This window comes from Madurella fahalii, assembly GCF_045866475.1.
Source record: "Madurella fahalii IFM 68171 DNA, scaffold_3, whole genome shotgun sequence".
Classification (NCBI taxonomy): domain Eukaryota; kingdom Fungi; phylum Ascomycota; class Sordariomycetes; order Sordariales; genus Madurella; species Madurella fahalii.
In genome coordinates this window covers 1,307,391-1,330,226 of record NW_027263973.1, presented here as the reverse complement: position 1 = coordinate 1,330,226, position 22,836 = coordinate 1,307,391, and the positions used below count along the sequence as shown (strand labels likewise).

Here is a 22,836-nt window from a genome sequence, read left to right as displayed (position 1 = left end):
CATTCCTCATTGGACTTTACTCGTTCCGCCGTAATCGCCGGACCGTCTGTGTGAGTGTCCTCGGTCTCTAAGTCATTCTGCGCTCAGAAGTACCCGTAATTCCTATATGCATCGATAACCGTCCCACCAGACCCGTTCCCCCCAAACGCCGTCTCCCACCATGCTTTTGTTCCTCTACAGAATGGTGCCGAAACTGGAAGAGAGTGTGAGTAGCAAATAGTGGCGAGCTGGGAAACGAGGCACTCACCCAAACGTCCTCTTGATGCTTCGGACGTAGTACTCGAGCCAATTCCTCTTTGTCACCTCCTCTTGGCCAATCGGCACGCCGGTCCATTCAACGCGCATCACCGTGACCTTGTCGATATCGTTCTGGTCGAACTCGATCTGCAGTCTCGAGTAATGGCCCTTCGGCCACTGGTCGAGGCGCCAGCTCTGCACAATCTTGGTCGGCTCTTGCAGCTCTAGATATTCTCCTGAGACATTGCCGCCAAACAGCTCAAACTTTCCTCCCTTCTTGGCACCCTCAAACACCCTAGGCGGCGCACGCGTGAATGCCGCCAGCCGCTGAGGGTCCGTAAATGTCTGGTAGAGCTCCTCGGCGGTGGTACGGAACTCCTCGTTATCCGTCACCGTTGTAGTGTTGACGCTGCTGACGCTGTCCGTCGTGGTCGAGGTCAATGCGGGTTCCTTGCCCGTAGCGCCGGTTGGAGGATGATACTTGGGGGTAGAAAAGCCGCTTGAGGGGTTTGACCCGGGGGCATGCTGGATATCCTTGCCATGCTCGACGATGAGGGCAGGCGGGAGCTTGACAAACTCGCTCCGGAGCTGGGGAACGAGTTTTGCCCGCACGAGATCCTTGACTGGCTGCTTCTCCTTGGAATCGGAGTAGATGTCGATTTCGAACTGCCGACAGTCTTAGTGGGCCGCTACAGCGAACATTGCGTTGCCGAGTGCGACGCGCAACCTACCACAAACTCGTCCTCTGTGAGCTCATGCGAGACTTCGGGCACGGTGATGGTGCCCGAAACATCGTCATCGTCGGCAGTGGAGCCTGCGCAGCAGAGATTTTAGCCTACGATTGCACAAGCAGAGACGGTAGGAGAGCTGGAACGGGTGCCGCAATGCAATGCACAAGATGATTGTATTCTATGGCAATACGTACCTGTATACTCCAGAGTTAACTTGACATCAAAAATGGTAATGACTTTGCCCTTTCGTTGCGCCACGTCGACATCTCCGTCCATGCTGATGACCTTGCTGATCTTGGCCGTGACATCCCCCTCTTTGGCCTCCAGCTTGGTCAGATTGTCTTCGAACCACTGCTTCGCCCACGCCGACGCATCCTTGTTGACCCAATGCCAGTTGTTGGGGTTGTGCAGAACCATTTTGGCGGCTGTTGGTTGAGTTCGAGGGAGTCTAGTCTAGAGTCGGTCTGCGTTGGTTAGCGGCGGCCTTGCCAAAAGCTCGAATCGCAGCAAGACAGTGTATCGGTGCTCAATCAGAGATGGTCTGGTGGACCGCAGCGTTTATCATCAAAGGAAGGGAGTACAAGTCGCCCTATGACTGGTGCCAGCTGAACAATCATCACGGGAGCAATTGGCGCGAAGAATGAAGGTATGACGGGGAAAGCAACATCAGACATACCTGAAGTTAAGGGCTTGGGCATCAACAGTCGCGCAAATTGCAGTACCGCAAAGGAGACGAGCTGGAAGTGCCAGAAATATGGGCGAGCCTCGCCCAGATGAAAGAAATGGGAAACCGTCAGCGAGCTGTTTGGAAAGCTCTAGAAAACTCATCAGGCCCCGGTTGGGCGGGGTGCGCGGGCAGTAACTCTCACCGCCTTTGGTGGGGTTAGGTTTACTGCCATTCTTGGTGGTAGGCCTTGGTTGCAGGCGGCCAGCCAGGCCAGGGTCCAGACCAGTATTGAAGCATGGAAGCTTCGGCTGATCGCCAGGAACACCCAAGTCAAACCAATCACTCCAACAGCATTGGCACCCTCTTGCAAACCTTGTACGACTCTTGAGAGGCAAACCCGGGATCGAGTAACGGCGTTCTCGATGCTCGAACTTCTACCTCACAGAAGTGGGGCGATTGCCGACTGCCGCCCGGAGCGAGATTGGGCTGGATTTGGGATAGGCAGTACGGACATGCGGTGGAGCGCGATGAGACTGGTTTGATCCGAGGAGCCGAAGAGTCACCGCTCGGAGCTAGAGCCTGCAATGCGGTTTTAATTGGAGGCATAGGATTTCTCCCTTACACAAAAGCCATGGAGATGTGAAGACGACCGAGGCCGTTGGCGTCGTTGGTGTTAGCCCCGGATAAATTGCTGAGTCCTCCAACTCTAGTTGCTGGACTCTCAGCGAATGCCTTGTTCAGAGCGTTCGACCATTATAATCCCTTGCATGGACCCTTGGGGGGCCGAAGAGCCTGGGGCGATTCGTATCCGGTGCCCTCCCCGGACGAGGCCCGGGCATTTGGGGGCTCACACCGGCGAACCTGAGACCCGAGTCAAGGTACCTTACCTTCCTGTGCGGGTGATTGGGGAGCCGCACGCCAAAGTTTTAACGACATGCCGCGGTGGGCAGAAAGCTCGTCCGGCTGACTCTGCATCCTTGCGGCGTTGTCCGCAAATTGTATGCTTGAGATTATACGCCACTGTCCAGCATGTGCTCAAGCCCAAACCATGGCCGACCCCGATGCACAGAATCCGCTGTGTAAAAACGGAGGGGTTAGGATGCCGCCGCCGGAAGGTTCCTTTTCCGGTCCAAAAATGTGTCCAGCAATATTCCCAGTATACAACCGTTCCGACGGAGGGAAAGATCGGTGCCAAGGGTCAGCTCTCAGCCAACGGCGAGCTCTCGACGCGAATTACCCGGCGACGGTAAGCTTTCGCTTGTGTACCCCACGAGCACAGGGTCCAAGGCGAATCGGCAATAACAGCTGCTATCAGCAGACTCCCTTGCTCCCTATTAACATACCGCCTCCACTGAATTTTCTTAGCAGTCTCGCTGGTTCTATAAGTAGGAGAAAAAAAGCCGAAGAAAAAGAAGAAGAAAAGAAAAGAAAAGAAAATGGGAATAAAACGAGGAACAAAACAAGTTATGAGACAAGGAGAAAGGAAAGTAAAACAAACAACTGCCCAAAATGTTAGCAGTCAAAGCCTTGCTCAACACCTTGGCCATATCCGAATAGGGAGCAACGGCATGCGTCAATAACCGCACTCGACATCACTCGCCAACGCTATTAATATCCCATCACTTCCATCACCTTGACTTCCCAGTATCGGTGAGAATGTGGGGAAAAGCTGCCACGGAGCTAGCTGAACTCAGGCACGGCATCACATCCACCCAACTAGCCGTAGACCGGACTCGACTCTTGAGGGAGAGGGCCGAAACGCCCGTAGGTTCGGTGTGACGAAGGAACCAAAAGGCCTCGGTAGCAGCCAACACCAAGAGAGATATGCTCTGCTCTTGACATTGCGGCTTGACGACGATGCTCTGTACACCATGTCAAACCGTGTTTTTCTGCCCCCAGACCTGACAGGTCGCATTCAGCAGAACCGATACCAAGGATACGTGATGCGGGCCTAGAATCGCTGATACAAGGGCCTAAGACGGATCAAACGCAGCGGACCCGCAGCAGACAAGAAAATGCTCAGCTGTCTTGCCGTCTGGTCGAGGCCGGGACATATGGGTGGTGGGATAACGCAACCTGACTGAACCAGACTGGGCGCCTGTTAGTGGCATATCGCGGAAGGCACCTTTTTAGCACTGGGGCAACATATTCTGTAAATGCGTGATGTCGCATAAGGGATTCGATTGCAAGTCCCGAGACGGGACGCTAGCACGCTTGAGGAAGTGTGTGCCATTCGCTAATGCACCGAGAGAGCAGCAATCGAATCATGGACGGGGGATGGGGCGGGGGGTTTAACGTTAAGCGCCGACAGCACCCATCACAGCTAAATGCACAGATTCTGGCGAATCACTGGGAGGCCCCTTGAATTTTGCCCAGAACCAAGAATAGATTGTCGGCACTCGTTCTCAGCAACAATCCAATCACAATCGCGCCTCTTGCCGGGTCGTGTGGTTGACCGACCCTCTCGTCCATCCTGCTCTCCTTCGGTTCAAGTCCAGGCTCGCCACCATCGCCCTGTCGGTGCAGGGCCAAGGACCATGCCCGGCCGTTGAATGTCCGCTATGCACTGGCCGAGAAGCCGGCAGCGGGGAGCTGATGGCTTCTTTGCATCTGATCAGCCACCAGCCGCAGGAACGCTCTGCTCCCTGCCAGAGTCGCTATCACCAAGCCAGCGGGTCAGCCGAGGGCTTCCCGCGTGTCCGTGTCTTGCCGCAGCACGCATCCCGTGGCTGGATGATCACTGCGAGCACCCATCGGATAAGGGCAGCAAAGCAGTCGGAGTCGTACAGCCTGGAGACACGTACCCGCTCTTGATATCGCCGTGCCACTTTCGGCTGCACGCGTAGTGGACACTACGGGCGGGCCACGGTAGTGTGTCTCGTGGATAGATTGCACCGTTGCAGGGCAGCTTGGCCGGCCCAGCCAGAGTCGCTCTCGGAGCAGAACCCCTCTGGGAAACGAGGCCCGTCTCGGAAAGCACCTGCAAATCGCCAAGCTCTCGCACCAGGCCAGTCCACAGCGGGAGGCGGGCTCCCGCTTTTCAATGCAGGTTCGACTTCTCGCACCAGGGCCGGCCAGGGTGCTGGTGGGTTGCACCATAGCCTATTATCGGTTTCCCTGTCGGGCCTGGAGCGATCCGTCTTTTTATCTCCTGCAACGCTCCCACCGCGCATCCCGCTCTCGGACCACCCCCGTGCGACTTGCTGCTCAACGCCTGCTGCAGCCTACATCTCCCCTCACGCCGCAGCCTTACTCCGGAACCGACGGCCGTGGTTCGGGTATACCTGTTCGAACATAAAATCGCCGTGGAAGGTCTTTTGTGATGCCGCGACGTGACTGGCGACCCGGCAACCCGCAATACCTGTGAATGGAGTGGTGACGGCGCCGACGGGGCCTTCTCTTGTGGTGTCGGCTTGAGACGGCCAGGAGATCGTGAAACATCTCAAGCCCCTCCCCCCCCTTCCAGGTTTCGCCGACGCAGGAGTGAGGGGTTGGAAGGAAGTCGGTCCTGTTTCTGCAGGGCTTCAGTGTGGTTGGGTTGACCGCGAAGACAAAGACATCTAATCGCCGGGCACGATGAGTTCTTCACGAGATCCCACTGCGCGGCTCCGCGCTGGGCTGAACCCGTTATTGACGGCGTCGCTGGGCGTCTACCACGGCCACAATCCGAACACGCCATTGTCAGCCATGTCTGTGAGTTCTCACGGCGCCTTCTCATCCGGCCAGACTCCCCTGAGCGCCATCCAGCCCTATAACCCGCAAGAATGGATCTCGTCGCCGATTGCCGGACCCGGGCCCGAACGGATACCACACGGCCAGCCGGCCCAATCGTTCCAGGAACCCCAAAGTAAGTTCCGGCGCACCGTCTCAACGCTGTTTGGCTGACGAGTAGGTAGTATCACCGCCGCCTCCTCCACCCTACTCGCCTCCCCGGAGCGGACGGCCGATGAGCATGGTGTTCGACCAGACGCCCATGGCCAATGTGTCCGTCGCCAGAGCGCCACCTCCACCAGTTCAAAGAGTGGCTACCGAGCCCCCCGTGGCAAACACCTCTTTCCCTCCCCCTCCTGGCGCGAGAGGCGCTTCGCGTGAGAGACGGTTTGGCTTACCATCGTTGGGAAGACGGCGAGAGCCCGAACAAACAAGTCCGCCCGGGGAGCAAGCCCAGCCATCCCGACCCTTCAGTCTGATGTCGCGAGGAGTTCCGGGTCACCCAGGGCCGTTGACTCTCCAGATACCACAGCGAACCGATTCCGATGCGTCTCAAGGTCTGGCGCCGGGCGCACGGCGGGCAGTCTCAACCCCTGCCGTTGCGACACCAACATCGGCAAGATCGCGGTCTTCGTCCCAAGTCCGGTGGGATCCCTCTATGCCGGTCCCCCCCCCACCACCGGGGCCGCCACCATCTGCAGCTAGATCGCAAAGTGTCCAGCGAATGCCATCGGGAAGCGACCCAGTCATATCACCACCGACCCGAAGACCGCCCCCAAGCGGCGTCTCTGCACTGGGACCGGTTCCCCAAACACCAGCAAATTGGAGAGAGGGCGATAACATGCCAGGCCCCGCAACGAGCTCGGAGCCGTCGACTATTGCACCTGCCGAAGGTGTCGAGCCATCAGATGTTGGAGGCTCGAGCGTCGGCCAGCCACCTGAATCCGGCGCATCTTCGACGAGTTCCGGCGGTTTGACGAGGAGCCCAGCCGTCCGGGGTGAGAAGACGCTTCTAGAGCGGCGAAGTGAGAGCCGGACAAGGGGGAGCGTCCGCGGCTCGATCGATGCATCAGCGGGACCACAGCCTCTATCCGATATTGTTATCCCTGGCCCGGCTGGATTACAGCGGCGCCTAACTATCGGTCGGGGGACGTCCCGAACGGCTGGAACCAGCGCGACTCCCGGGACGTCTGATTCGCAGGAAAATGGGCAGGAATCATCAAGGACACCACGGGCTACAGGTTCGACGCAAGTCCTCCCAGGGCAGGTGACTCCCACGAGGCTATCACCAAACGTACAGAAGCACCAAGATAACCACCAGGCGATTGCCCCGAAGGCTCTGCCGACGCCCCCAACCGGGAGCCGATCTTCTTCCTCACATCGGGGTCTGGGCCCAGACGTTCCCCTATCGGCTCCACTCTCCCCTTCACTATCATTAAATAGGCACACAGTCATTACTCAGAGCATCGATCAATTCGCCCGGGGGACTGTCGAACGCTTTACGGCATTTGCACAGCGGGAGGCGGCCGCTCCCAATGACGCCGAACGCGTTCGCTTGTTTGCCGAATTCTTTGTTAGCGAGTCGAGGATACGGCGGGAGCGGTACGGGGCGGCTATAGGGGCCATGGGGTCTGAGATACTCGACCTCACGCGCGACTTGTTCCGGCCGATGCCCTCTAGAAGGGAATCGATGAACTCGGCCACAAGCGGGACCGTGGAACTAACCCCTCAGTCGTCCGAGCCTAGATCACACCGTGGATCTGTTGGGTCTGCTTTCGGCGGAAACCATGGCGCGTCCGCCTCGACCCCGACCGCGTCCAGCCAACAAGTAGCGTCGTCGCCCGGGGCATCAGCCAACCAAAACTGGCAGTCGTCGAACTATATGCCATCCTTGTCGCCCATCTTGAGCATGAGCGTCAGCGACGCAGTGGATGAAGAGGACTCGCGTGGGCGGCCGGCGAGCCGCTGGTGGGAGGCCGACTCTAGTGGTGCCCCCTCGGCGAGGATAGAGAGGTCGAAGCGGGAGTCAAAGTACATGGGCGTTCCCAAGGAGGCCCGCGAGGCTCTGCAGTGGATCGACGAGCCGCACCCCTCTCCGGGCGTTGGGTCGAGCAAGCGTACCTCTGGAGGATATCCGACAGAGAAGACTGGATGGCATGATCAAGACCAGTCGGCCACGCCGCAACCCCTCTCACGCAACTCGCTCGCGTCGGCATCGACACCGAACACACCGAATCCTGAACACCTTGACGTCTCGCGCCTAGTGACGCTGCCGCCGCCGTACCCACGGCACCACCCCGCTGTTAACAACAACCACCCCGAGCTGGCACAGACACGCAGCGCTGTGCGCGCAATCAGCGATATGACCGAGATCGATGGTATCAAGGAGCGCTTTAAGCAAGCGAGCGCGAAGATCCGGGCTGAGGCCGCCGAGGCAGCAAAACACCGCCGCCAGGCTCTCCGACAGAACCTACAGCAAGAGATCTCTAGTGGCGCTATCGGGTATGCCGAGGCGGCAGCCATCGAAGCTGACGCCACGGCAGACGAGCACGCCAGGGTGAGGGAACTCGAAAAGAAAGACTTTGACGACTTCCAAACAGCCGTCGTCATGCCTGTCAACGAGATCCTCCAAAGCCGAATCACCAAGGCCACCGAACTCTTCGACTCCCTCCGCAGCCGGCTCTTTGACGAGACGCACGAGTCAAACCCCAACCTCCCTCAGGAGGAAGGCGACGAGCAGCCCGAACTCCTCGAGAAACTCACCCTCCTCAAATGGATCTTTGAGGCGCGCGAGGCGCTCCACCGCTGCCTCTACGACCTCCTCTCGGACCGCAACGATCGCTACCGTGACATGGTCCTGGTCCCCTACCGCCTCGCCAACCAGGACGACAAGATCACCTCAGCCAAAGCCTTCTTCGTCGAAGACGCAGCCAAGCGCGCCCTGGCCTTCTCCGAAGAAGTCCTTCACCGCACGCAGGAGTTCCGGGACGTGGTCGAGGAGACGGTCTCCCGCGGCGTCGAGGTTCAGCTCAACGCCTTCTGGGACATTGCGCCGCCGCTCAAGAGGCTGCTCGACAAGATCCCCGCGGGTGACCTCGACGGGTTCCTAGTGCAGATCCCCGCCGCCGAGTTCGCCGAGAACCCCAGCTACGTCGACCACCCGCTACAGTACCTCTTCAGCCTGCTGCTGCACGCCGAGAAGAGCACCTACCAGTTCATCGAGAGCCAGACGAACCTGCTGTGCCTGCTCCACGAGGTCAAGGAGGCGTGCGTCTCGGCCAAGGCGAAGGTCATGGAGAGTGACGGGCGGGACCCGGCGAGGGTCGCGGAGATGAGGGCGCAGGAGGGCAGGCGGCTGACGGATGACCTGAAGGAGAAGGTTAGGGTCGTCCAAGATCAGTGGAATAGTGCCCTGGGCGAGACGGTGGGTGGGGTGAAGGAGCGGGTGGGGGGTTGGTTGCTTGAGACCGGGGGGTGGGACGAGAGTTTTGAGGAAGGAGGTGTAGGTGGTGTTTGATCTGACGCTTTTACAAAGCTGTGAGAGTTGTTTTTTTCGCATTCTTGCAACATATTCTTTCTGTTTCTGGTACTGGAGAAAGAAAGGGGCTTTGTTGGATGATGATTGTGGCTCTCATCTCGAGAGTTGAGCTTGTTCCGCAAACGCCTATTTCATGGCGAGTTTGCGCCAGGTTCAAAACAAATTTTGGCCGCAGCGCCCGCCAGCAGTCTATCTGACACGTGGCTTTGCGCAGGCTTTGCGCCTCCCAGCCCCAGAAGGACAGGGCAAGATCAACGATATATAGAGGTAATCGGCTGGCGGCTAAGTCAGGATTATAAGGATGTTGGTGGCGAGTGCGGGATTTGCACCGCTTAATCGCCTGGTGTTAAACCTACTAGGTAGCTATATACCCCATAGTATAGTGAGTTTAGAATCAACCGCCCAGTAACAAATTTTTTGGCTAACAATAACACCCATTTATGACATGTTAATCGAAAACCCAATGGTTGCCTTTGTCATGGGTAGTATCTACACCCACATACCTATCAAAACAAGGGGAAAGGCAAAGAGGGCCTACGGCCGGACAGACAAGACAGATAGGATATACAAGGCTAGGCAGCCACAACAGTAGGTTCCTGTAGCCCGGACAAAGCTGAAACAACATGTGCAGATAAAACTCCTCCTAATTAGAGGGAGACTACTTTGCAGGTAAGAGCTGCCAAGTTGAGTTTGCAACAAGTGTAGGAAAAGGTGTAGAATGTGTATCTTGTCTAAGGATCTATAACCTAGACAGCCCTACTTACGGTGCAAAATAGAATAAAAATAGACGAGCTCTGATCAGAGAGCCCAAGACTCTGGGGACAGTTCCCCCCAACTCAATATATTATTTTGACCTAGTCTAGGCTGTAGGAACCTGCCGTTGTAGTTGCCTGGCCTTGTCCGTCCTGTCTGTTATGTCTGCCATGTCTGTCTAGCTACTGGCCGTCTTCACCCTCCCTTGTTTTAATGAATATGTGAGTGTAGATGTGTGTTTCTGCGCCATTTCAATGATACTGTTCTTGGAAATATTTATACAAAGGATGTGGAGTAATAAGCAAAATTCGAGTTTCGTTTCCTTGGTAGTATTTTATTAAATAGTACAAGAAGTTAAACGAGAATAAGGGAACTTTCTATAAACTTAGCGATAAGTACTGCTAAGAATACGGTAGTCTTTCGGGATTAAAAACAAAAAAGGTATCGTGTTATAAGATCAGGCAACTCTCTTGGCAGCCAGAAGGGCTGCTATCAAAATGCAGGGCGTAACGATAACTAATCGATAAGTGAAAGTATTAGGCTGATCAGATTCGTTATAAATATCTAATATATAAATAGAATTAGTACAATAAGAGTATAACTGTAGCGCTAGCAATCCGTAGGCGAAGAGAAGTTATGGAGGATAAAGTGAGGGATAATGAATGTGGGAAGCAAGCTTATCCTGAAAACGGCCAAAGTTCAACGCAACAATTATGGCGTCCTGCCTTCTCGTACGTTGCTTGCATCTTATCATTCTAGTCTCCCAGCTCTGGGATCCCTTGATCCTCACACAATTAGGGTTAGATCCGCTATATACCTCCCTGCTAAAACTCATAAGCTACGCCCTGAGTTTGCACCTTGATAGCGTTTCTTGAAGTAGGGGAGAAAGCCCAGTTTGCCCTATTTAGCACTAATTCCAGGAAAACCCATCCATATGAGCATACGACATATTGAATCCGGCCATATCATTACCTTGACCATTGGGTCCGTCAAGCCATAGTTCCCGGCCGTCGGATTCTAAATCCGTTGCAGGGGGGCGCATCGGATTCAATGAACCAAGAGTTGTCAAGACGGATTCGACCCTCGGTTTTCTCAACACGTAGTTCCAGCCCCCCAATGATGATTGTGTTCTCGGGGCTCCGTAGCTCCGCATCAATCTCATTACGTAGTACCACATTAGTCATGTCATTTTCCTAGGACGGCATCTGTTCTTTTCTCATAGCAATTCCACGTTCTGTTGCCATGAGTTCGTGTGGTATCTGGCTTTCCCCCACAAAAGCCTCAGCCGGGGTGGAAGTGGCTCTTCGCACGTCTCGTTCTTCGCCACCTCCGTCTGTTGGCTCACTTCCCGACCCATCTTTATCGCTGACCGACTCAAAGCCGGATAAATAGTCACTATTGCAGTCACAGTCACTGCACTTGGTCCGGCTACGGCGTACTGACTCGATGAGCTTGGCCACAGCGTGGTGGCCGTGCTTTTTCGCACCGCTCGGACATATTGGTCTTGATAGATGCCCTCCATGCTTGACCCCTCCTCACGAGAAGGTGTACCATTTCAAGGCGGCCGAAATCTGCAGCACCTTCGAGGGCTGTCCGGCTGAGATTTATCTCCTCAGCTCCAGCAGCGTTAGCGCTAGCACCAGCGCGGAGCAACCTGCGTGCAACTTCCAACCAGCCTCCCATTGCTGCATATTGCAGCGCAGTATTAGGTGGGCAGAGCCCTGCCCGGCCACCTTGTTGACGAGGGCAAGCCGGTGCTCTTTCTTGACGAGGAGATCGCCTCCCGCACTCCGAAACGCGGCAAACGTCGCAGGGCCGAGACGCAACAGCTCAGGGCGGAAAGGAAGCTAAAGAGGCAGAAGAGGGAGAGCCCGTCGTCAACCGGGGCAGCCGACGTGATTATCGTCAGTAGGGGTCCGGCCAAAGATCCGGAGTCAGAGACGGAGTCAGAGACGGAGTCAGAGACGGAGTCGGACTCAGCCGTCGGCACCTCCGCGCTCAAACTGCAGTACAGCACCGTACGGCTGTACTGCAGCGCCATTATCAACCTCTATGCACAACAAAAGACGAGAGGCGAGAACCCGGCTCCGCACCCTAACGGCCTCGCAAAGAAGGCGCTCATGCGGCATATCCTCCGCGAAGCCGCTTGCCGGAGCCGAAAAGAGTGGGCGGACGGGATCCTCAACACCATCAAGGACGGGTATTTGCCGGCAAAGATCCCCGAGCACACGGCGGCGGCATGACGTTTTGGCGATGTAAACAGCGGTTTCCGGACGAACGTCGACTTCCTTTTCGGCAACCACATGCTCTTGCGGTCGAGCAACATGCTACATCTCGAGCTAGCCGACTGCTTTTGTCCGGATTTGCCGAAAGAAGGCGTCAAGACGACGGAGGCGGGTGGTGGTGGTGTTCAGACGAAGGTCCTACGCCGGAGTAAGGCGGATTGCACAGGGCCGCTGTCCTCCTCGACAGCTCACAAGTGGGCCTTAGACATCTATAGCATGTGCGGCATCCACACGAGCAAGGCCACCCACGCGCCGAGGGTAGCAGCGGCGCAAAATGCCGATATGGCAGGGGTAGCAGATACGCAGGTAAGGTGGTGGCCATTACTAGCTTAAGAGGCCTGGGATGTTACTAATTAACTACCGCATGGTCAAGTCAGATCCGACGCGCCGGCCGGTGGGAGAACGGCGACCAGATAACCGGCTGTTATATAACTACGCTGCCGTTCGAGTTCATGCGCGCCACGGCGGACTTTGAGCCTGCGTGGGCTGGTAGTTATCACGTACCGAGGGCAACAGTGCGGCCAGAGCCGTGGTTACGCTCGCAGAGATGGCCGCAACTAGATCGCTGGCGCGATTTCGAGGCCGACGATAAGGCTATCGGCGCGTTCATCGAGCTGCTACACTGGCTGCGAGACGTCCTGTTGCAGGACGCCGTGTTCTTGATCGCAAAGTACCCGGAGCATCTCGTCTTCCGAGATCCGGTATTTCGGTCGCCGTGAGGGACATGGCGGCAGTGCAGATGATGAGAACAACCATGCGGAGCCCGACATACTTGCCCGTCTTCTTCATGATCAGGCCGCAGCCGATGGATTAGAACGATACACCGACGGATGAGGCTAGGATGCGAAGGCCGGCCTGGGTGGCTGAGTGGCCGAGCGCTTGGAGATATAACGGGATGTAATACATGGTCATCATCACGACCATGGTGCTAGTCCCTGTCAGTGCCAGTTCGGCTTGATCATGATCACCCGCCCAAGCGGGAGACATACCTGAGCAAACTGGTTATGCAGGCATTGAGCACAGTCCGGTCAAGAAGCAAGCGCACAGGGATGATGGGCTGCCTCGCCCGGCTTTCCCACCACAGGAACGCAACCAGCATAGCGAAGCCCAGCGGGATGGTGGTCAAGACAAGGGGATCAGTCCAGGGGACGAGGTTTCCGCCGGCATTCAAGCCGAGGAGAAGCAAGACAAGAAAGCCGACTAACAGGAGAGACCTCCAAAGTCGATGCGGGCAAGCAGCGACTTGTTTGAGATCTTCGGGGGAACGTCGACGAGGTACCACACCAGAAGCCCCGATGCCACGATGATGGGTACCTGGAAAAGGAAGGCCAGTCACTACCCGCAGGAGGATGTATCGTTGATGAAGCCGCCGAGCACGCCTCCCAGCATCGCCCCGGTCCTGCCCACCCGCAACATCAGCAATGCCCAACCTCAAACCTCACCTCATAACGCAACAACACTTACCCGTACGCAATATTCACCACCCCCTGCACGACCCCCCTCCTCTTCAACGGCACCAAATCCGACGCCAAAAACGTACTAATACTCATCAACCCCCCACCCCCTACACCGGCAACTACCCTCCCCAAAATCAACCCCCCCTCATCCCTCGCCAAGCCACATATCAAATTCCCCAGCGCAAACATCACATTGCTAAACACCAGCCCCGGGCCACGGCCAAAGATATCCGTCAGCCGGCCCGACAGCGGCTGGAAAGTGGCGTTGGCGATGAGGTAGGCCGTCGCGAGCCACAACAGCAGGCTCAGCGAGCGGAACTCGATCGCGATGGACGCCGATAGCGTCGCCAAGATGGAGCTGTCGACGGCGCCCAGGAAGACGCCGACGTAGGTCGCGCTGAGGGTCAGCCAGAGGCGGGCTGGGGAGAGCGGGGTGGCGGGGAGGGGGGTGGTTTCTTCTTCTGCTGGTTCTGGTTCGGAGGCGAGCGCTGCGGCGAGGAGAGGGGTTGTTGCGTTGATGGGGGGTGAGAAGGGGTGGGTGAATGTGAGTGTGGGTGTGGGGGTGAGTGTGAAAGCGCCGGGCCGGGGCCGGGGACGCTGGCGCGCGGCGGCTCCGGGTCGGGGTTGGGTCCCGACGTCATTTTGGCTTTTTTTCTCTTTCTCTCTGGGCTGTGCTGGAACGAGCGCAGGTTATGATGATGCGGGAGATTTGAGGATGGAGGGAGGATGGATATCACTGTGGCTTCAGTGAAAGTGTGGAGTGAAGAGCCGCAGACGGGAGCGGCGGGGCCGGAGATCGGCGCTAGCACCTTGGCTTTGTAGCGGCGCTGGAGTGGCACACCGATAGTTACCGGTGGGTAGCTACGTGACTGTACCTAGGTAACCTCATTCAAGACGGAGATTACGGAAAACACTAGCATGGAGAGAATAGAATACACAGTAACTAGGTCTTTGTAGTTATCTCCATCATGCTCTCGGGGGGCTCCCGGTCGCACAAACGCACTCAAATCTCTTGTAGATTCGAGTGCAACCCTAACCCTTGTCTCACGGGTTACCCTGGGAACGGCCCCTGAACTAGATACCCTCTCGATCCACGCAACCACCATGGCATCTATTCTCTCTCTTCCAAACCATGAACGTATCTTCGAAATGCCTGTTGAATATCCGATAACTAATATGCTAAACCTTGATAACAAGCCTCATGACAAAACTCGAACTGCAGGACACTCCCTTCGAGCTGCTATCCACATCTCCTCCTATCTCACCTAACTCTTCTGAGGGTCATCATACGCTCTCTTCCTTGACCTTTTCCTCGCTGTCACTGAGCAATGGCGTTGATATTTCATCCCGCTTCTTATCCTCCGACTGTGGCAGAGCCATCTCGATTCCTCCATCAGCATCTGGCTGCGCCATCCCCAAATCCCTCTCTACTAGCGACGTCGTGTCAATATCCTCGCTGGTGTCGGACCCGTCATGAATCCGCCATTCCTTGAGTATTCTCCCCCTCCGGCTCGCCGCCGCTTCAAGTGGTGTATTCTTAATGTACAAGTTGGCGTTGGCCCCTCGGTTGAGGAGAAGCTGAACGAGGTCAACGTGCCCTTTCTCCACAGCTGCGTCGAGCGGCGTCTTCTTGATACCCAAGTTGACGTCCGCACCTCGGTCGAGGAGAAGTTGAACGCACTCCATTTCTCCCGTCCACTGTGACATCGCCGCTTCAAGCGGCGTCTCTATGATACCCAAGTTGATGTCCGCCCCACGATCAATGAGAAGTCGAACGTGCTCCGTACGTCCATAGTACGCGGCTGTCTCTAGCGGCGTCCTCTCGATACCCAGATTAACGTTCGCGCCTCGGTCGAGGAGGAGCCGAACGCTCTCCACTTCTTTGCTCCACGCCGCTGCTTCAAGCGGTGTTCTCTCAATACCTAGGTCGATATCCGCCCCGAAATCAATGAGAAGTTGAACGTGTTCCACACGTTCATGGAACGCGGCTACCTCTAGCGGCATCCTCTTGATACCCAAATTGACGCTTGCACCTCGGTCGAGGAGAAGTTGGACAAATTCCGTAAATATCCTCCCTGCGGCTGTCTCTAATGGGGTGTTCCAGATACCCAGGTCAACGTCCGCGCCTCGGTCGAGGAGAAGCTGGCCGTGCTCCGTATATCCCTCCGATGCGGCTGCTTCTAGCGGTGTGTGGCAGACGCCGCCGTTGACGTCAGCACCCCTTTCTAGCAAGAGTTGCAGCGTGTCACTCCGCAGTTGAGACGCCGCCCTTTCCAGGGCCGTGAAGGGGCTGCCCTCATTGACGTCAGCCTCTCTGTCGAGAAGTAGGTTTACCATGCCCGTGCTGCCATAGGATGCTGCGAGTGCCAACAGGAACCCCTGTCCTACCATGTCGACATCGGCACCTCGGCTGAGTAGGACGCGCGCAACATCGACGTGCCGTACGGCAGCATGGAGAGGCGATGATCTCCAGCCCAGGTTGGGGTCAGCGCCTCGGTCGAGGAGCAACGTCACCACTTCCTCGTGACCATTGGATGCAGCTACTTCGAGAGGCTTTGCGAGTGAGAGAATCCAGGTGATGCTGGCGTCTTCGTCGAGGTGAGGCGCAGTGCCTTTATCTCCGCCATAGTTTATAGCAATACCGTAGTAATCCAGGAGTAATTGTACGGTAGTGGCATGGCCACAGGCTGCTGCTTCTAGTAGAGCAAGTTCGAGGCAATCTATTGGCGGAGCAGGGGCGATCTCATCGGCGAGCACGCGCACGACGCGATCAAGGCCAAGTCTTGCCGCGAGATCGAGCGGCGACCCGCCAAGACGGCGGCGCCCGTAATTCTTGCCGCTTAAAATGTTGGCCCAAGCCACAGACGCAACCTGATCGTCGTGGATAAGCGCCAGTGCAAGACGGTGGAGGCGAGGGTCGGAGCAATCCCCTGCGTGATAGTGATCCAGCCAGTTCTGTGCTGCGTACTCGGCGAGGGGGTACTTGGTATCTTTCCCCCGTTCCCAGGCTAGAAACTCCTCGCACAGTCCTGGATCCATCAGGTATGCTAGGCAGAGGGAAGCTACTTCAGTGTTGGCTTGCACACGTCGCACGCTGAATTTTGCTGCCGGGCAAGCAAGGATCCTGTCTGATTCCAGGTATTCCTGAACCGAGTAGTGTGCAATGCGTATTGGTTCCTTGGCCCGTGGATACAGATCTAATACCTCCGAGTCGATGAAACCGGGACAGATGCGTCGGATATCGGCCTCGTTCATCAATCTGCTGTCCTCGTTGAACCTTGGGTCGTCCCCGAGTTCGACGGCAATGCCGTCGATAAGTTCCTCTACCGTTAAAGGCCTCTTGGCCGTACATAGGAGGGTCAGGATCCGCCTTGCGTCGTCTGCCGATTCTTCGTCGATGTTGGACAGCATGCGTTCATATGTCTTGTCTAGGGTCCGAGGAAGTGACCCGAGGAGAGCGTCAAGGCGAGTTTTGCTTCCAGGACAGGCTTCCAACGGAGCAAACTGGCACTCAACCCAGCGAAACCTGAGGAATGTTAGGCCATGTGTCCCGTGTCCGAAAGTCAGGTAGGTGCAATACTCACACGCCTTGTGCGCCTTCAGTGAATGCTTGTTCGATCCGGTCGTGGTACTTCTCCCACTTCCGAAGCCTGCGATTTTCTCTCAGATGTGCCGAGACAAAGGACGCGATGTCAGCATCGATCGAGTCGTTCTTCATCGAAACGACTTGGTCATCTTGTGCTTCGAGGGACTCCCGGATATCCTGCTCATCGCGGCTCGTGACAAGGAGATGCATTCCTGGACATGACCAGCGTCGCATGTCCTCCAAGGTTTGTAGCAGATCCTCCCGATGCTTGTGCTGAGGGCTTTCGTCCAGAGCATCGAGGATGATGTAGACGTGGTCAAACCTGTTGATGACCTGACGGAGGCAATCCAAAAGCGCCTGGTCGGGCGGGGTATTCTCACGATAACTATAGTGCAGCTGCGAGAGGGTTGTATCCTGGCCCTTGAGCTGGGACACAAGTTGCAGGATCAAGGCACGAAGCATAGACGACGCGTTCTGCTTCGATTCGTCGTTGAATGTAAAGTAGAAGAATGCAATGCCGACCAAGGGGTCGGAGCTCCTATGGCGAAATATGTGCTGGATGATGGTTGACGAGAGCACCGACTTGCCGCAGCCGGCGAACCCTTTGAGCCACAGAAAGGAGTTGGCCGTCCTCAGCCACGTGCTGAAGTGTGGTCCCTTTATAAACCAGAGGCCAGTGCCCGGGTGTTTCCTTTTGCAGGCCTCGTTGTAGTTGATCGACGCATCTGGGGCCTTAAGCCATTCACGAATGTCGGATGAGACCTGACTGGCCCGCATCAGCTCAAGAAGCGCCTTGGTGTCCTGGATATCACTCTGAGCGTTGCTCATGTCTTGGTGCTGCAACACCTGCAGGGCGAGCGCGAGATTGGCACATATCTCGTCGATGTCCTCGTCGAGCTTCTGCAGGGTGCTCTGACGGAATGGGTAGGCCAGCCGGCGGCCCGTTGTACGAGCAGCAGCCGCAAAGCCACCTGAAGAGGCTTCGGTGAATTTCTCCGTCTCTTGTTGAAGCTCTCTGATGAGATCCTCACAGTCGCCCACGGAATGCTTAATAACCTTTAGCAAGGACTCTTCATCTGGCAAGAACTTCCGCTCGGCTAACTGCCTGCGTAGGATCCCAAGGACGTCCAGTAGATGAGTCAGTCGTTTCACCGTGTGTGCTGTGTCCGATTCCCGGTCCTTGTATGACGTGTAGTACTTCACCAAACCATCCGCCACCTGGATGCCCAAGGAAATGACCCCCACGATGGTGCCCACGTCAGCCATTGCGGTCTCGTGTCAGGCTCCGCGGTTACAATTCGAGTCGACGGATCTGTCCGAGGATAGGAAAGAAGGTCGCGGCGATGAAGCACCTGCAGAATCAGACGTCGTACTCATGCGGCACCTACAGATGCCTACCTAGTTACTTGTACGTGCCACGTTGGGCTGCTTGGGTGCCTCCTTCAATTTGCGGCTGCGCTCCCAACAAGTCAAACAAGTCAAATCTGGCTCTCTATTTGCCTTGATTTGTTCCAGAAAAGCCAGATTTAGCTTGATTTACCAGGTTTCGATTTGACTTGTTGAGATTTGACTATTTGAGTGAGTCTCGGATACAGTTGTTCCGGATCCGCCTCCCCCCATCCCCCCTGTGTCCAACGTTCCCGTGAAGATATTCCTAGTTCCAGGCGGCCGCGCGGCTCAAGATACACCTCTTGTTCCAGATAACGCACTTCGCGCCCAATTTTTCAAGCATTCCACTATATTGATGGTCTCTCCTTGCATACTATGCCGCTGGATCCCAATAGTAAGCTTGGTACAATTGAAAACGCGCTTCCATTCTAAGGACGTTACTAGGATCGAGAAAAGGCTGAAGGCTATAGTTAATAAACGAGGGAAATCTACTTTATATCTTCTCTACCATTTATAGATATCAAGGACTATCTTAACCGGCTCGGCGAGATATTTTCTACCTCTTGTTGAGTACTAGAGATGTTATTAGGTCTATCGTAATAACTCTAGGCTGTAAGAAACTTGTCTTCATTTGGTAGCCTAGTGTCGTCGGTTATAGCGATAGAAACCTCGAGATTGTTATAGTACTCCTAGACGAACTGGTTAAAACTAGTAATAAAATAGAATATATATTCGCCATCAAGATTCCTATTAATCTACCTCTTCTTATACCCAGGGTATAAGATTATAGTGAACTAATATATAGGTACTTTAAGTAATAATATGTTATATTCGTCTAGGTTTTTAATAGTAAACTAGGTATTATTGTAGATAAACTTATATTAAAGTCCTTTTATACTTACTCGGTAGTGAAGGCTCAGGTAGAGCTATTAGTATGACTACTCGTCTTTGAGGGCTTGAACGTTACTAGCTACTTCTAGCAATGTCTGAACTGAACGCTGAAACCATTATTGCCATTCTAGGCCTTCCAATTACGATGCCACCGGCAATTTTAGTCCTTATCAGATATTTGCAATGCCGACGACAGGAGGCTGGCGTAAGAAATGACGGTTCGTCTTCTCGGCATTCTAATAAACATGACCGTTTTTCCAACCATTATTCTTTCATGGGTTGTCTTCACCAAGCAGCGTAGTATACTCATACTAACCTTCCATATTTGTAGAGGAAAATGCGGTCTCTGTTTCTAACACTGAGTTTCGCAATTCCCACGTGCAACACGCCGTTCACGTTCCTATTTCGGACAGGCCGGCTAGCACTCAAGTACAAGACGATTGGCTCTGAAACTACATCTTGTTGAGTTGCACCCGGCGCGCTGGACTTCTTCTCGCTTTGCCAGAGGTCGACGTGTTGGCACTGTTGTCATGGTTATGGCAACGGGGAATTCCTTGAGTCCTCGCAAGCCTACCGCAGAGGTGTACATTTGGGTTCACGAAAGGGAATGACGGAAACGAGAAGACTGCGACGAGGGTAAGGACTGTTGGCTTCGTCGTTTTTTGAAAGACGCTGAGCGCTGTGATAATATATGTTGCATGAGAAGACATTAGCCAGCTATAATCCAAAATGAAACTAACACGGAAACTTGTCTCAAGGCGGTCAACACCTGATGCCATCTTTGCTACAAAAGCCATGACTGATCTTCGATTGACAATAAAGAGGAGCTTCTCTGCTTGTACAGTCAACGGGACAAGCAATTGAACCACTCTTTATACAATCATCAAATTAATCAACTAAGAAGTGCTATACAATCGACAGGAATCCAGGTACGACTGCTACATCTCAGCAACATCTTCTCTAAATGGTTCTAAGAAGCGTTGCCTATAACGAATACAGGTTGGGCTCTAGATATCTGCTACAGTAACCTTAATGTAGCATATAGGCTATAAGAACCCCAAATTAACCGCGGTCCATTGATCCCTAACGTACTCGCCTCAGCACGGTGCTGTCTCGCGCGTATACTGGAAGAATGTGCCATCTTTCCCGCGTTGCCGAACCTCGTAACCTACCTTAGTTTGAGGACCGGACGGGGCTAGAAGCCGGGGAGGTAGGGCGTAGGGTTAGAACCCCAGCGCCGTAGCGTGAGCGGAGGTCCTAGAAGAAACAACACGCAAGGTAGAGTAGCGTCAGTAAAGCGTTATAGCAGTATAGAAGGAGCGTATTAGCGTATAGAGAACAGGGTAGCCGCGCAGGGTAAGCGAAACCGTCTACCCTTATTGTAGGGAATGGAGGGAAGTAATAGAGCGGGAAGTTAGGAGGGAGGTGGAGTTCGATAATAGTACTATCCTATCGCTAACACGCACTTCAATTCTTCGTAGCGTGTATGCTACTTTTACAGGACCTAGATACTCCGGCCTTTCCACCCTTAGAAAGACTACTCTACTTTCTGGAGGCAAAAAAACAGCAATAACCTGGAGTAAATGTTTATATCGTCCCTGAAGCGGTGTTTAGAGTTGGGCAGCATTACCAGCTGCTTGAGCATCCCCTCCACCCCTTCCTCCAGCAGTCACCGTAGCTGTATGCTTGCCCTCCCACTCCTCCGCCTTTAACCGTGCTTCCAATTCTTCTCTGACCTTCTTGAACTCTACAAAAGACGGCACCTGTTAGCAGCATTCAGGTAAGGGATCAGTGATTCTGATCATAAGCGGAATAACTTTGACAACAGCGACCAAGCCGGGGTCATATCGTGTGCGGTAGGTACAATTAGGTGGGCCATTGTCGGTGCTTAAGGTCTGATTGGCGTACCGTCCAGAAATGACAAATTAGGACTAATACATTTCAGTAATGACTTACCGTCAGCAGTTCGCTTCCGCCTGTGAGCCCCCAATACAATGTGGAAATTCAGGTGTCTCGGAGTACTGTATGCCTGTTCGCACCCATTCCATCCACATTTGTATATGCTCTCAATCTTCTTTCTTGGCCTCTGGTGCTGTTGGAGTTGCGACCCGTTATTGTGTAGTGAGCTGTAAGCATTCCTGGCCGGCTGGGGCCGGGGAACAGTGAAGTCGGTTACCCACGAGTTGAATCCCGTCTCCAGCACCTTGATCCTGCGGAGAAGGGATTCTGGCGAGTCCCGTTCCCGGTTCATTCCGTTAGATGTGAGCTTCTTCGTCAAGATCTTCACATCGTCATACAGAATGACCAGTCGGCGTTCATCATCTGCACAAGTTAGTTTTTCTCTCCATATCGCATTGTGTGCATTCTGGAAATTAATGGGTGAAAACCCTGTGTTCACCGTTGAGTCTCGCGACGCTGACTGAGTTGCATGCACTTCTTTATGGGACCTCTCAAAGGTTGCTATTGCTAGCAGGTATTTTCGGGTCTTGATCTTGGAGCTCCGACACTGCACCAAGAGTGCTGACGAGTGGGCCGGTCGATTAATCCGACACCTGTGAGCCGATATTGTTCATTGAGGACTGGGAGTCTGCGCGTGACCGACTCCGTTGCCTCCTCGTCTTGGGCCACACAAGGCTCCATCGCGCGATGCAGGAAAGCAATTCCAACAGATTGAGTGCCTTCAATTAGCATAAACCGGAGCTCAAGTTTAAGGATTCAGTTTGAGTAATGGGCGTTAATCATTGATGAAAGTCAACACACACCGTAGCAGGAGATGAGATGGGGGGGGGGGGGGGGAAGATAAACCACCAGGCTCCGGATGGCGGTGGCTGGGCAAAGATACGTTAGATCGTCGCAAACTCGTGTTGGGATATAATTGGCGCTATCCAAAAATGGCCGTGGTTGTGAGGGTCAATTGTCACGTCCAAGCCATGGTTGAGAAAACTCCTATGAATTCAGGCGAACCCGCATAAAATTGCTCCAGGTCCTCTAAATGCATAGTTCATTAAAATCTACTATGTCTTTCCGACAATCTCGCCATATTGTCAGAGGAAGAGTTTGAGAACTCTGGCAAGTATGCGTAAACGACCCTTGCGGGTCTCCAGGTTTGTGGACAGACTCATACAGTTTACAATCGCGATTACCGGCGGGATATTCCTCGTGATACCGATGATCATCATGACGTTGAGTCCATCGCAGACGAAGAGCTTGGTGACAGCTTCTACATCAGTTGTTGTCTTTGCTCTCATCTTGTCTTTCGCGATTCGGGTTTCCAATGCCGAGAACTTGATATCAACTGCGACATATTGCGGCTGTTTTTATTGTATTTGTTGGTACAAGCATTGAACAAACCTCTAGCTAGCTGAGTGAAAATTATATATGTATGCCTAATAATCTATATTACAACTGTCCTTGTAAGGAGACTTTGCCTCCGGGCAAAGCTGTAGCCTATCATATTGGGCGAGCACTTCAGTTTGGAGAAGGACATCTACATGCCCCAGCATGTGACCTCACGGGTGTCTCCATGCGACGAAGATTATGTGCTAATTAGTGCTAACTGAGTATTTACATGCCAGCCACTCTCGCTAAAGT

At 54.5% G+C, this 22,836-nt stretch overlaps 6 protein-coding genes across 6 annotated transcripts; 2 read left to right on the top strand and 4 right to left on the bottom strand.

The window, feature by feature from the left end:
* Window positions 1-174: 174 nt before the first annotated feature.
* AHA1 (Co-chaperone) lies at window positions 175-1,385 on the bottom strand (the record flags this gene model as incomplete). The annotated part of the gene is made up of 4 exons (XM_071061296.1): window positions 175-193; window positions 248-903; window positions 969-1,051; window positions 1,163-1,385. 4 exons carry the CDS (start codon window positions 1,383-1,385, stop codon window positions 175-177), a joined length of 981 nt encoding a protein of 326 aa, XP_070917397.1.
* A 3,826-nt stretch (window positions 1,386-5,211) lies between these two features.
* On the top strand, window positions 5,212-8,863 carry MFIFM68171_05875 (uncharacterized protein; the record flags this gene model as incomplete). Its single annotated transcript, XM_071061295.1, has 2 exons — window positions 5,212-5,482; window positions 5,532-8,863. The coding sequence occupies 2 exons, from the start codon at window positions 5,212-5,214 to the stop codon at window positions 8,861-8,863; spliced, it is 3,603 nt and encodes a 1,200-aa protein (XP_070917396.1).
* A 2,285-nt stretch (window positions 8,864-11,148) lies between these two features.
* On the top strand, window positions 11,149-12,641 carry MFIFM68171_05874 (uncharacterized protein; the record flags this gene model as incomplete). The annotated part of the gene is made up of 4 exons (XM_071061294.1): window positions 11,149-11,184; window positions 11,347-11,837; window positions 11,901-12,228; window positions 12,300-12,641. 4 exons carry the CDS (start codon window positions 11,149-11,151, stop codon window positions 12,639-12,641), a joined length of 1,197 nt encoding a protein of 398 aa, XP_070917395.1.
* A 91-nt stretch (window positions 12,642-12,732) lies between these two features.
* On the bottom strand, window positions 12,733-13,021 carry MFIFM68171_05873 (uncharacterized protein; the record flags this gene model as incomplete). Its single annotated transcript, XM_071061293.1, has 2 exons — window positions 12,733-12,850; window positions 12,912-13,021. The coding sequence occupies 2 exons, from the start codon at window positions 13,019-13,021 to the stop codon at window positions 12,733-12,735; spliced, it is 228 nt and encodes a 75-aa protein (XP_070917394.1).
* A 236-nt stretch (window positions 13,022-13,257) lies between these two features.
* On the bottom strand, window positions 13,258-18,231 carry MFIFM68171_05872 (NACHT domain-containing protein; the record flags this gene model as incomplete). The annotated part of the gene is made up of 4 exons (XM_071061292.1): window positions 13,258-13,321; window positions 13,387-13,976; window positions 14,670-16,905; window positions 16,964-18,231. The coding sequence occupies 4 exons, from the start codon at window positions 18,229-18,231 to the stop codon at window positions 13,258-13,260; spliced, it is 4,158 nt and encodes a 1,385-aa protein (XP_070917393.1).
* A 2,624-nt stretch (window positions 18,232-20,855) lies between these two features.
* MFIFM68171_05871 (uncharacterized protein) lies at window positions 20,856-21,496 on the bottom strand (the record flags this gene model as incomplete). Its single annotated transcript, XM_071061291.1, has 2 exons — window positions 20,856-20,992; window positions 21,202-21,496. The coding sequence occupies 2 exons, from the start codon at window positions 21,494-21,496 to the stop codon at window positions 20,856-20,858; spliced, it is 432 nt and encodes a 143-aa protein (XP_070917392.1).
* Between the last annotated feature and the right edge of the window lie 1,340 nt (window positions 21,497-22,836).